The 14,985-nt window shown below is 43.8% G+C and overlaps 1 protein-coding gene across 3 annotated transcripts in view; it reads right to left on the reverse strand.

The window, feature by feature from the left end:
• The window catches only part of VRK3 (VRK serine/threonine kinase 3), a 244,157-nt gene that overhangs the window by 64,829 nt on the left and 164,343 nt on the right, over window positions 1–14,985 (reverse strand). For 2 of the 3 annotated variants that reach the window (XM_040410144.1, XM_040410143.1), the window contains one exon: window positions 902–1,019. In XM_040410144.1, coding sequence (XP_040266078.1) covers window positions 902–1,019 — 118 coding nt within the window. The remainder of the gene's footprint in view (window positions 1–901; window positions 1,020–14,985) is intronic. The other variant, XR_005774582.1, reaches the window with a different exon arrangement.

Here is a 14,985-nt window from a genome sequence, read left to right on the forward strand (position 1 = left end):
GGCACTGGCAGGCTGCCGGACTGGAGAATGATTTCTCCCACGGAGCTCCCTGCCTCTCTCTCTCTGATGTCACTTCCTGTTCCTGACTTCCTCGTATCAGAGAGAAGGAGGGAGGGACTGGGAGGCAGGGGAGGAGCGAGGGAGACTCTGAACTCTGAAGACAGCGCTCTGAGGCTGCGCTGGCGCCGCCCTGCGCTAGGCAGCTGCTAGCATCACTAGAGGGACTCGGGGAGCGCTCAGCTGATCACCCGGCAGTGGCCTGCCGCTTCTGCAATGACAGCTGCTTATCCGATCAGCGTCTCGGACGTCCACAGTGCTCATCACCCGCCGCGGCTCACCCTGACGCTTGCCGCTGCTCACCGCCAGCGCCCAGCTGTCAGGTGAGACGGAGTCTCTGCAGTTTGAATGAATCCTGTGCCCGGGTCTAAGAAAGGCTTGTACCCGGGCACAGGATTACAAACCCGGACTGTCCGGGTCAATCTCGTACGGGTGGCAACCCTAACTCCCGCCGATCAGCTGTACGAAGGGAAAGCGTGCGCAGTGTGCAAATGCCGTCTCCCTTCTCTCTTCCTGCTCCCCACTGCTATGTCTATGGTAAGCAGGAAGAGATAAGGGAGACAGCATGCACACACTGCACGTGCCATCTTCTCAAACAGCTGTGCCGGGTGTCGGACCCCCACCTATCTGATATTGAGGATAGGTCTGATCCTGAGGATAGTGCATCAATATTAGAAGCCCAGAGAACCCCTTTAAGTCACTTTGATGGTATGGGCTCAAGTGCTGCATTACTTGTGGGTGCCAGCTGTAATGCATAGCTGGCACCCTGCTCCAACAGCCGGGATCAGAGGTAACTCAGAAGTTTAATCCTAGTCCACTGGATTTAAGAGTTCGTACAACTGACCTCTTTTTTTCTTCCATTATAGAGCCTGGATTTGTTTGGTCAGTCCAGGGTAAGGAACCACACAGCCATTTCAGTATGCAATATCCCAAGGATTCCAAGTCACTGCGGCGGAATGGTCCTTAAAAAGAAATAAACAAATTAATAGCAAGAAAGCACTGCTCTTCAGCTTCAGTATTTTATCTACTACCATGCTCCACTTTAAAGAGTCTTGCTCCCAATATTTCTACCCCAAGGCCTGAGGGCACACAGCCCTATCGATTCCAATGCTCTGAAGGGGAGTCTGCTTATCCATTGAATTGTGGCCCACTAAACGAGGGGAAGCCGCGGCCTCAAGTTGCAGGCACCTGGAAGTGGTCCTGCCCCATACAGCGGAGTACTTACTCATCACCCAGTCTGCAACGCCGGCCAGACCAGGGCAGATTAGGCACACAACTTGAGACTGGTATCTGAGCACGGGAGCTCCAAGGTGTCGGAGTCAGCAGTAAGGAGAAACGCTGCAGCCTCCACTACCAGGCTGTGCATCACGCCTCACATGAGAAGATACCGCCCTACTGTAGTTCCAGAGGCAGTGCCTTATAGCCATTCCAGTGGACCTACGGCCCTATCTTCTGTCCCTAGGACCATCATTGTTGAGCCGACGAACTGGGCAATTCTGGTGAGCCTCTAGAAAACTATTACAGGCTAGTCCAATATCCTATCTGCTCTATTAACCCCCAGAGTGCCAACTCCCTATAGAGACTTTTTAGCATCAAGTGGAACCGATTCTCCTTCCAGCGGTGGCTCTGAACCTACATAATTTTCTCATCACCTGTCTCCACATCAACTGTATTTTGGACAATGAGTATTGCCATTACCTTCATTTAATGTTTATTACTGTATTTGAGTTTTACAGTTTATCGGTCAACCTGTTGGTCCCCCTACTTCATGCTGCACTTATGTAATGTTCTTGTTTGCATTTATGTACACTCCCCACATCATGTTACTACCTTCTCTTATGCATGTCATACATGTGCTGTTGATGTACTCCACCTACCTCTCTTGGTGGCCCACACCACCATCTAACCTCTAGAAAACTATTACAGGCTAGTCCAATATCCTATCTGCTCTATTAACCCCCAGAGTGCCAACTCCCTATAGAGACTTTTTAGCATCAAGTGGAACCGATTCTCCTTCCAGCGGTGGCTCTGAACCTACATAATTTTCTCATCACCTGTCTCCACAGCAACTGTATTTTGGACAATGAGTATTGCCATTACCTTCATTTAATGTGTATTACTGTATTTGAGTTTTACAGTTTATCGGTCAACCTGTTGGTCCCCCTACTTCATGCTGCACTTATGTAATGTTCTTGTTTGCATTTATGTACACTCCCCACATCATGTTACTATCTTCTCTTATGCATGTCATACATGTGCTGTTGATGTACTCCACCTACCTCTCTTGGTGGCCCACACCACCATCTAACCGCATTCCTATAACCCCTGACCCGAGCTTATTGAGGATTCCACCCACCACTTATCCTTTACGCACACTCTGATGGCTAAAACCACTACTTCTATGACATTCGCCTTATACAACATTCTTCGCTTTAATTCTCCAGTTAAATGGTCCCAAATACTAACGCACCTTAAAAGAGAGAACATTAACATACTACTACATGAAGAAACTCAAATCATACAGTCGACATTCCCTAACTTCAATAGAGCCTTCTATAATCTCTGGTTCCATCATGGAAATCTAGAGGTGTAGCTATTGCGTTTAACAAACATGTTCCTTTTAAACATATAGCCACTTTACAAGACACCCATGGCCTCTATATTTTTATAAAAGGCAAACTAGCTAATAATACCTTAATAACTGTAGGCAACTTATATGCCCCAAACATTAACCAAAGCTCCTGGATATCATGACCATTGAAGAAAGCATGACACTTCAATGAGGGAGTATTTATACTAGGTGGTGACCTAAATACATCTATACACTCACATGTGGACACCTCTTTGGGTCGTTCTGGCCTTTTAAAAAAAAAAAAAAAAAAGTTCTAGTACGCATTCATAAGTCACTTCATTACAGCTGCGCACCTCATCGACACCTGATGACAATTCCATCATGCAGACCGCGACTACACCCACTTTTCTTCAGCTCATCAATCCTACAGTCGATTATTTATTCAAGACCCTTTTTGGCATTGTCAAATATACATGACGCAACCATTTTACCAACCTTCACTCAGATCGATCCATACTAGTACTACGTACAACCATAGATAGCTTACAGAGATCTAAAACTTGGCGTCTGAATGAGTTTATTATTATTTTTTTATAATTCTTTATTTTCAGGTTTTTATCAACATACATCCAACATACAATAATGGATAAATCTTAGGATAAAAACATTGGTACATGGTGTCGACAATACGGTGCAATAACCGGAAATATACAGGCAAAAAGGACACACTGGGAGTTATGTTTTTGTTCGTACCCTCATTGGATCCTAGTGTCAAGTCCTTCCTACTATGCCTCCTGAAATGTATAATCTCGAGGTTATTATTAGTCGATGGCTAATATGTTGTGCATCGTATGCCAGATGACAGATAGTAGAGAGTAGGTTTGCGCCCAAACGTTTGAGTGGGGTTTGGGTGGTGGGTACCAGCTTCGCAAATGTACGCACTACTTGCGTCTACCTTTAGTGTGTTATTTTCTTAATGCAACCATCCTTGATACAACGTTTCTTAAAGCAACGTTTCTTAATGCAAAGGGTCTTTTGGAGAGGTCATTTAGTCACAGTGGCTAATAAATAACCTATCTCGATGACTGGAAGTCTTGCCATGAGCCCCAAATCTTAAGAAACCTGTCTCTAGTCCTGTTGTTGTAACTAGATATCTCCTCAAATTTGCAGATTTGATCAACTTTCTGAACTCATTCATGATGAGTAGGTGGGTCTCTGCTGAGCCAGTGGACTGGAACTAGCGCTTTTGCTGCCGCAATTAAATGTGTGGCCAGGTTTAGTTTGGATGGTTTGTATGAGATCGATGCTTTCGCTAGAACAATGTGTTCTATCTTTAGTGTTTCTCATTTGTCCAGGTCCACTGCACCAGCTGCTCATGTAGGTTTGGCTCTTCTATTGTGACCCCATCCAGGTCTATCTGCATTTTTAAGAGGTCTTACCTTATGTTACATTTGCTTTATGATCTACATATAATCTTTACATGCTGGTTTATTATATATATGCCTATTGTGGGGCAACCCAGTGTACCTGTATGTGCTGGTAATATATTATTTATCACTTGCCGCACTTTGTTCTAATTGTATACAATTTTTTTAATGTGTCTGTTGGTGTGTCAAATAAACTTTATATATTTTTGATATTGATCTATTGTCGGATGTGCATTTATGGGGTGGTTCTGGTGACTCCCTCTTGGGTCAGATATACTGTTTAATGCTCTTTTTTACCGCCCCTTGCACTCCGTATATTATTTGGTGTGCCCCCTGATCTCTTTACTTCATTTTAGTGTTAAAGATGTTGTGCAGACTTTATTAATTGTTTGTTCTATGTGGGACCAGTAGGTGGCGATAGCTGGGCATGTATACCAAATATGTGACAGCGAGCCTTCACCAGTCTCACACCTCCAACAGGTGTTTGTTTGGGAAAGATTGTATTTAAAAAGGAACTCAGGTGTCCTGTACCATCTGGTCAGTATCTTGTAATGGTTCTCCTGTAGCCTAACACATTGGGAGAAGCCTTGTGATGTGGCTAGAATGGTTTTTACTTAAATGTCGCACTTTCAGACACTGAATTCTTTTTCCCACTCATCGAGAAATGCTGGCCTTATAGCATTCCGTGGGGAGCTAATTAGAGAATATAGGTTGCCCACTCTTCTCGATGATGCCCGTTGGCCTCAAGCAGAGTTTCAAATGGGGTAAGTTGTCTATTAAACGAGAAAGCGGCGAGAAACCTCTCCGTTACTTTACAAAAGTGTGCGAGATGGAGAGCATTTATAGACGGGATTTTGAGCAGCCTTAGCATTCTGCGTGTGTCGGAGCTTTGTTGAGTGTAAAGAGGTCAGTCAGAGAATAATCGTTCAGTCTATCCCAGAGCTCTAAATATGGGGAGTCTATATTTGTGACAATATTTGGCACTAAGTTCGCGGGCATAAGAGGTGATGGGGTGGGTGCTAAACTCTTTCTCATGGTTGACCAGACTTTACATGTGCCTTTTAATAATGGGTTAAAGTTTGTGTTTCGAAGGATTTTGTCAGTTGGCCACCAGAGGATTTTCGTTAACGGGGTCGTTATTGAAGCCTGGACTAGGGGGGGTAATATTGATTTGTTTGTTGGGTTTCACTAGTTCCAGCCAGTTATTTATGTGGATTGCCTTATAGTAAGCAGCTATGTCTGGCAAGCTTATTCCCCCTGCTTCCTTTTTCCTGGCCAGGAGTGAGTAGGCAAGACGCGGCCTCCGTCCCCTCCTGAGAAATTTTGAAAACCAAGATCTAAGGGATGCAAAGAAAGTTGTTCGTAAGTCTATTGGAATCATCGAGAGCTTATACATTATTTTCGGCATTATGTAAGTTTTAAGGAGATTTTTCCTCCCCAACCAGGATATATATGGGAAATCGTATTCTTGTAACAGTTTTTTGACCTCTTGTAGGAGAAGGGCATCATTTAAAGCATACAGGTCAGTGAGTTTACTTGTAAATTGGCTACCCAGATACTTTAGAGAGCTGGAGGCCCATGGAAACGATGATTGTCCCCTTATTTCGCGAATTTTTTTTGGAGGCAAGGTGATATTTAGTATTTCAGATTTCAAGATGTTAACTTTGAAAGAGGAGACTACACCGTATTCTTCGAATAATTTTGTCAGGATTTGTAGGTCTGAGGTGGGGTCAGACATTAAGAACAAAAGGTCATCTGCGAACGCTACGCACTGAAGTTTAAAGGAGCCAAGTTGAAAGCCTTTAAAATTTGGGTTTTGCCGAACACTGTGTATTAGTGTTTCTAACACTAAAATGAAGAGAGATGGGGAAAGTGGGCACCCCTGATGGGTACCATTCGTAATTTTGAATGGAGTAGATAAGGTGCCATTCACTTTTATGCGAGCTGAGGGTCTATCATATAACGTGAATATAGCGGATATTAAACCCTGTCTGAATGAGTTTATACTGTCAAACCCACAATACAAAACCTGCATCGAGACAGCCTTAAAAGCTTACTTTACTAATAATTCCTCCGATACCGTCCCTTTTCCCACTGATATGGGAAGCCGATAAAGCTGTCATTTTTGGCAAATTTATCTCCATGGCTTCCTTAATCAATAAATCAAAAAATGCCACAGTAAATTCTTTATATGAGGAAATCCAACAATTAGAATTAAACCACAAATCTTTTACCCCTCCTCAGACACCCTCCTCTCCCTCCAAACGACAAGCGTTAAAAGATATCTTGAACATGCAATTGGCCAAGTTTTATACATCGTGGAAGAAAAGGTTGTTCGTAAAGTAATTTATAGTTAAAGGGGTTGGCCACTTTGTTAGCACTTATTACAACTGTAAAGAAAGTAGGTAGATATTCCACTTACTAATATCTTCTTAAGCAGATCTGCCTGGTTTTCCTGCTATTGCCAGCCATGCCGCCTCCTGTCCTGATCTCACAGCTGCCCGTCTTGTCCATAGCTGCAGTTGCCATGGAGGAGCAAACTGTCCATGCCTGAAGGAGTGTTCTGCTCACTGGGTCCTAAAGCACCCTTCTTGTATCAGATGTGCTCAGGGGTGGATTTAGTGTATGCTAGGCCCGGGGCTGTCTACCCAATTTCTGTATGAAAAATGTGTGATACATGGTAGTGACTGTGTGGGACGGGTAGTGACCTCTCTTTACTGCTGGGACTGGGGTGTTCTTCCTATTGCTATGTCTGTAGTTATTCACGGATGACTGAGTTATTGATAATGTTGGAGGGGCTCTTGGGGAACACAGGTGGGCGGGGATGTCATGTGACTGCTCCTCTGAAGATACTTGCTGCAGTGCATGCTGGGACACAGCCTGTCTGAGGAGCTCCTCCAGGGAAGTGTGCCATGGCGAACAGGTTAGAAAGATGACATATAGCCAGTACATTTCACATGATATAAATACTTCATGGTTTTGGCTATTGTCTGGGGCACTTTGGATTTTTGATACTTAGGGTGGCCAACGCCTTTAATAGTTTCCCTTATCAAAAAACAGAAGGCGTGCACATATATTTAGGGTCCATTCACACGTCCATTGTTTCTTTCCTGATCTGTTCCGTTTTTTGCGGAACAGATCTGGACCAGATCTGGACCCATTCATTTTCAATGGGTCCTGAAAAAAAATCAGACATTGAGCTGTCCGTTTTTTTTCAGGACCCATTGAAAATGAATGGGTCCAGATCTGGTCCGCAAAAAACGGAACAGATCAGGAAAGAAACAACGGACGTGTGAATGGACCCTTACTTTCTAAAACAGAGATGTGAAGATATCTGCCAATTTCCTCCCTCCCTAAATCTTCCCTGCATTTCTGAAGAACAAAATATCTGTCTATGTTAGCCCTTTACAACACAAGAGATTCAGCCAATTCTGTCGAAGAGCCCGACGGGTAAGAGACTTGGCCCAGATATTTTTTTCTCTCATTTGCTCCATTTCTGTTACACAGTGCCACAGGGCTTGCACATACCGAGGCAAACTCTAGAACAGTGGTGGTCAACCCGCGGCTCTTTGCCGCTTCAAGTGCAGCTCTAGCGGTGGAGATGGGAAGCAGCTGCGCAGCCTAATAGAGAACATGGCATGCACCGCTCTCAGCACGTCCGTCCCTCCCTCTCCACTGTGACCCGGCTGCCCCTGCCACCAATGGAGAGATAGCAGGGAGGAGAAGGGGAGAGTCTATGGCCACTGCACCGCCAATGAATGTAATTAACACATTAATTCAAGTATAGGAGGCAGCGGGTGCCGGCAGTGGTATCACATACCCGGCCTCAATAACAGGGCATGCGATCCGCCACACCTGAGGGTTAATTGCTGCGGTTCGGCAGATCGCATGCCCTGTTATTGAGGCCGGGTATGTGATACCGCCACCGGCACCCGCTGCCTCCTACACTTGAATTAATGTGTTAACTACATTCAGTTAATTCATTATATTTGATCATGCATAACATTAAGTCATTATAGTTATTTGATCAGTCGGCCAGCTATTATATTTGATCATTGCAACATTAATTTATTATAGTAATTTGATCATTCATATAATTTCTCATACCTGATTGTTAGCAATTCATTATTCATTTAAATTATCAATTTAATTTGGTGGCCATCACTTTGTCAGGTCTTTTTAATTTGTTAAAAAATGGCAAGAAAGACCTACATGGCAGAGGAGGCATATGCTCAGACAGTGAGGGAAGTGCCGCTTCAGATAGTGATGTTAGCTTTGATGGCCTTGATTAAAGCGACACAGTGACCACAGACAGTTCTGACCAGCCTGGTCTGTCTTCTAAAATCCTCAAGGTCAGTACCACATAAACAGAAGGCTTGCACTGAAACATCTCCAGGGCAAGAGCCTGGGCATCAATGATCCTGATGGGATGCAAAGCACTATACCACCAGAAATCACATCTCAAATGGGAACTCCAAATTCTGGAACCTCATTTGTCCCTGATTTTAATGCGGACCCTGGTGTTAAAGTAAATGTTGATGGATATGGCACACGTGACTTTTTCAAATTGTTCATTACAAACAATTTATTGAAACAAATACCGTATTTTTTGCCCTATAAGACGCACCTAGGTTTTAGAGGGTGAAAATAGAAAAAAATATTTTGAACAAAAGGTTGGGTTAATGAGTCACATTAACTCCAATATTGCTGGCTGCCTGGTACATATGTTTTTGCTTGGGGTTAGTCAGCACATCCCAATGCGCAGGTGTATGTTGCTATGGCTGACAACACAACATAGAACAAAACATGTGCTGACTAACCCCCTTTTTTTCTTTGCAGTTTGTATTGGAGGTGTGGCTGACTCTCCTATTTGGTCGTGCACTCCTGATCAGCCTGTTTGCCTCATAGGCTGATTTTAAATTAGTAGTATAAAGCTTAGTTTGCTCTGCATGCATGTTGGCACTTGTAGTCCCTGGATTCAATAGAGGCCATTTTGGCACCGAAAATGATAAAAACCAAAGGGCAGCATGCATGCGGAACCTACACCCCCAGAACTTCATGGTCGCTGTCATGGCACTTAACAGGTTGAACTTAGTGTTAGGTTCCCGTCTTACAGAGATCGCCCTGACGTGCGGCAGACGGGCTCAAATAATTTTGTACAAAATGATTTGCCAAGCATCTCTTATTTATAAGCATAGCATTAGCAATATAATACATGTCTGTACTTTATTTGGTTTGCAGAGTGCTGTTGCATTGTATGTTTTGTTCTATGTTTTCGTTGGGGCAGTGACTCCCTCACTCCTTCACTGTGCGGCTGAAGTGAAAATGAAGCAAGCCGAGCAGCGGACCGCCCACATCCTCAATGCTGCAGATGGGCAGGAGCGCTGCCGGTCAGGCTGTCCCCTTATCCATGCCACATAGAAGCGCCGGGCTCTTCCCCAGCAGGTACCAGGATAGATGTTCGGTACATCACAGGCTGCTGTCCTTATGCAGTACAGCCTACGATGTATCAACCACATGCAAAATGGCAGCCATTTTTTTTCCTTCACGCTGTATTCGTCCTATCAGACACACTATCGTTTTCCCCTCACTTTAGGGGGGGGGGGGGGTGCATCTTAACCACCTCAGCCCCCAGTGCTTAAACACCCTGAAAGACCAGGCCACTTTTTACACTTCTGACCTACACTACTTTCACCGTTTATTGCTCGGTCATGCAACTTACCACCCAAATGAATTTTACCTCCTTTTCTTCTCACTAATAGAGCTTTCATTTGGTGGTATTTCATTGCTGCTGACATTTTTACTTTTTTTGTTATTAATCGAAATTTAACGATTTTTTTGCAAAAAAATGACATTTTTCACTTTCAGTTGTAAAATTTTGCAAAAAAAACGACATCCATATAGAAATTTTGCTCTAAATTTATAGTTCTACATGTCTTTGATAAAAAAAAAATGTTTGGGTAAAAAAAAAATGGTTTGGGTAAAAGTTATAGCGTTTACAAACTATGGTACAAAAATGTGAATTTCCGCTTTTTGAAGCAGCTCTGACTTTCTGAGCACCTGTCATGTTTCCTGAGGTTCTACAATGGCCAGACAGTACAAACACCCCACAAATGACCCCATTTCGGAAAGTACACACCCTAAGGTATTCGCTGATGGGCATAGTGAGTTCATAGAACTTTTTATTTTTTGTCACAAGTTAGCGGAAAATGATGATTTTTTTTTTTTTTTTTTCTTACAAAGTCTCATATTCCACTAACTTGTGACAAAAAATAAAAACTTCTATGAACTCACTATGCCCATCACGAAATACCTTGGGGTCTCTTCTTTCCAAAATGGGGTCACTTGTGGGGTAGTTATACTGCCCTGGCATTCTAGGGGCCCAAATGTGTGGTAAGGAGTTTGAAATCAAATTCTGAAAAAAATGACCTGTCAAATCCGAAAGGTGCTCTTTGGAATATGGGCCCCTTTGCCCACCTAGGCTGCAAAAAAGTGTCACACATCTGGTATCTCCGTACTCAGGAGAAGGTGGGGAATGTGTTTTGGGGTGTCATTTTATATATACCCATGCTGGGTGAGAGAAATATCTTGGCAAAAGACAACTTTTCCCATTTTTTTATACAAAGTTGGCATTTGACCAAGATATTTATCTCACCCAGCATGGGTATATATAAAATGACACCCCAAAACACATTCCCCACCTTCTCCTGAGTACGGAGATACCAGATGTGTGACACTTTTTTGCAGCCTAGGTGGGCAAAGGGGCCCATATTCCAAAGAGCACCTTTCGGATTTGACAGGTCATTTTTTTCAGAATTTGATTTCAAACTCCTTACCACACATTTGGGCCCCTAGAATGACAGGGCAGTATAACTACCCCACAAGTGACCCCATTTTGGAAAGAAGACACCCCAAGGTATTCCGTGAGGGGCATGGCGAGTTCCTAGAATTTTTTATTTTTTGTCACAAGTTAGTGGAAAATTATGATTTTTTTTTTTTTTTTTTTTTTCATACAAAGTCTCATATTCCACTAACTTGTGACAAAAAATAAAAACTTCCATGAACTCACTATGCCCATCAGCGAATACCTTGGGGTCTCTTCTTTCCAAAATGGGGTCAATTGTGGGGTAGTTATACTGCCCTGGCATTCTAGGGGCCCAAATGTGTGGTAAGGAGTTTGAAATCAAATTCAGTAAAAAATGACCTATGAAATCCAAAAGGTGCTCTTTGGAATGTGGGCCCCTTTGCCCACCTAGGCTGCAAAAAAGTGTCACACATCTGGTATCCCCGTACTCAGGAGAAGTTGAGGAATGTGTTTTGGGGTGTCTTTTTACATATACCCATGCTGGGTGAGATAAATATCTTGGTCAAATGCCAACTTTGTATAAAAAAATGGGAAAAGTTGTCTTTTGCCAAGATATTTCTCTCACCCAGCATGGGTATATGTAAAAAGACACCCCAAAACACATTCCTCAACTTCTCCTGAGTACGGGGATACCAGATGTGTGACACTTTTTTGCAGCCTAGGTGGGCAAAGGGGCCCACATTCCAAAGAGCACCTTTTGGATTTCATAGGTCATTTTTTACTGAATTTGATTTCAAACTCCTTACCACACATTTGGGCCCCTAGAATGCCAGGGCAGTATAACTACCCCACAAGTGACCCCATTTTGGAAAGAAGAGACCCCAAGGTATTCGCTGATAGGCATAGTGAGTTCATGGAAATTTTTATTTTTTGTCACAAGTTAGTGGAATATGAGACTTTGTATGAAAAAAAAAAAAAAAAAAAAAAATCATCATTTTCCACTAACTTGTGACGAAAAATAAAAAATTCTAGGAACTTGCCATGCCCCTCACGGAATACCTTGGGGTGTCTTCTTTCCAAAATGGGGTCACTTGTGGGGTAGTTATACTGCCCTGGCATTTTCCAGGGGCCCTAATGTCTGGTAAGTAGGTAAATGACCTGTGAAATCCGAAAGGTGCTCTTTGGAATGTGGGCCCCTTTGCCCACCTAGGCTGCAAAAAAGTGTCACACATCTGGTATCTCCGTACTCAGGAGAAGGTGGGGAATGTGTTTTGGGGTGTCTTTTTACATATACCCATGCTGGGTGAGAGAAATATCTTGGCAAAAGACAACTTTTCCCATTTTTTTTATACAAAGTTGGCATTTGACCAAGATATTTATCTCACCCAGCATGGGTATATGTAAAATGACACCCCAAAACATATTCCCCAACTTCTGCTGAATACGGAGATACCACATGTGTGACACTTTTTTGCAGCCTAGGTGGGCAAAGGTGCCCAAATTCCTTTTAGGAGGGCATTTTTAGACATTTGGATACCAGACTTCTTCTCACGCTTTGGGGCCCCTAAAATGCCAGGGCAGTATAAATACCCCACATGTGACCCCATTTTGGAAAGAAGACACCCCAAGGTATTCAATGAGGGGCATGGCGAGTTCATTGAAAAAAAAAAAATTTGGCACAAGTTAGCGGAAATTGATTTTTTTGATTTTGTTCTCACAAAGTCTCCCTTTCCGCTAACTTGGGACAAAAATTTCAATCTTTGATGGACTCAATATGCCCCTCAGCGAATACCTTGGGGTGTCTTCTTTCCAAAATGGTGTTATTTGTGGGGTGTTTGTACTGCCCTGGCATTTGAGGGTCTCCGCAATCATTACATGTATGCCCAGCATTAGGAGTTTCTGCTATTCTCCTTATATTGAGCATACGGGTAATGAGATTTTTTTTTTCCGTTCAGCCTCTGGGCTGAAAGAAAAAAATGAACGGCACAGATTTCTTCATTCGCATCGATCAATGTGGATGAAAAAATCTCTGCCAAAAAAAGAAAAAGGAGGGGAAAGGCGTCTGCCAGGACATAGGAGCTCCGCCCAACATCCATACCCACTTCAGCTCGTATGCCCTGGCAAACCAGATTTCTCCATTCACATCAATCGATGTGGATGAATAAATCATTGCCGGGATTTTTTTTTTTATATATACAAAGTGTTTGCCAAAGTATATGAACACCGCCACCTCCTCAGCTCATATGCCTCGGCAAACGTATCTTTTACTGCAGAGGAGAAATCTCGTCTTGCAGCGCCGCATACACCGACTTGCGTGTAATCTGACAGCAGCGCAATGCTTCTGTCCGAATGCACATCAGTGCTGCAGCTAGTCGATCGGTTGGTCCACCTGAAAGGTAAAAAAAACAAAACAAAAAAGAAAAAACCAGGCCGCAAAGCAATAACTTTATTAACTGTTGAACAGAACATAGAAACTTTTTTTAAACTTTTTTAACTGAACATTTAACTTTTTTACTTACCGGTATTTTTTTTTTTGTTTAGTTTTTTTTACCTTTTATAGAACAAACCTCTCCTTCCCCATGGGACAATGTGCAAAGCGCAAATCGCCCAAAGATGTGGCGAAGTACATTATGCACTTTATCCCAGGTGAAAGGAGAGGTTTGCAGCAGCTGTGAGTGAATGGGCCCTAATAGCCCTGTGTGCCTGTCCTGGTGAGATGTGATCCCTATGCTAAGTGTACCTGTGTGTGGTACTTCCGGAAACACTCTCCATAGCATAGGGCAGGGTGGTCAGCACAGTCAGGACAGAAATAGCGGGTGTCACGCCTTATTCCACTCCTGCTACAGACACGACATCTTTTTCGGGGTGACGGTTGGGTTGAGGTACCAGGAACGACACTGGGGAAATGTCGCTCGTGTAGACGGCTAACTACACTGGTGGATGGGGCCACGGAACCTCCTGGGTAAAGGAGGTTCTCGATGATCTCTTCCTGGAATTTGAGGAAGGATCCTGTTCTCCCAGCCTTACTGTAGAGAACAAAACTATTGTAGAGCGCCAATTGAATTAAATATACAGACACCTTCTTATACCAGCGTCTGGTTCTGCGGGAAACTAAATACGGAGACAACATCTGGTCATTGAAGTCCACCCCTCCCATGAGCGCATTATAGTCGTGGACACAGAGGGGCTTTTCAATGACACGGGTTGCTCGCTCAATTTGGATTGTCGTGTCTGCGTGAATGGAGGAGAGCATGTAAACGTCACGCTTGTCTCTCCATTTCACCGCGAGCAGTTCTTCGTTACACAAGGCAGCCCTCTGCCCCCTTGCAAGACGGGTGGTTACAAGCCGTTGGGGGAAGCCCACGCGACTAGTTCGCATGGTGCCACAGGCGCAAATCCGTTCTAGAAACAAATGCCTAAAGAGGGCCACACTTGTGTAGAAATTGTCCACATAAAGATGGTACCCCTTGCCGAATAAGGGTGACACCAAGTCCCAGACTGTCTTCCCACTGCTCCCCAGGTAGTCAGGGCAACCGACCGGCTCCAGGGTCTGATCTTTTCCCTCATAGATCCGAAATTTGTGGGTATAGCCTGTGGCCCTTTCACAGAGCTTATACAATTTGACCCCATACCGGGCACGCTTGCTTGGGATGTATTGTTTGAAGCCAAGGCGCCCGGTAAAATGTATTAGGGACTCGTCTACGCAGATGTTTTGCTCAGGGGTATACAAATCTGCAAATTTCAGGTTGAAATGGTCTATGAGGGGCCGAATTTTGTGGAGCCGGTCAAAAGCAGGGTGGCCTCTGGGACGGGAGGTGGTATTGTCGCTAAAATGCAGAAAACGTAGGATGGTCTCAAATCGTGTCCTGGACATAGCAGCAGAGAACATGGGCATGTGATGAATTGGGTGCGTTGACCAATATGACCGCAATTCATGCTTTTTTGTCAGGCCCATGTTGAGGAGAAGGCCCAAAAAAATTTTAAGCTCGGAAACTTGGACTGGTTTCCACCGGAAAGGCTGGGCATAATAGCTTCCCGGGTTAGCGGTTATAAATTGTGTGGCATACTGGTTGGTCTCTGCCACGACTAAGTCCAAGAGCTCCGCAGTCAAGAACAGCTCAAAA

This window comes from Bufo bufo, chromosome 10 (assembly GCF_905171765.1).
Source record: "Bufo bufo chromosome 10, aBufBuf1.1, whole genome shotgun sequence".
NCBI classification, from domain to species: domain Eukaryota; kingdom Metazoa; phylum Chordata; class Amphibia; order Anura; family Bufonidae; genus Bufo; species Bufo bufo.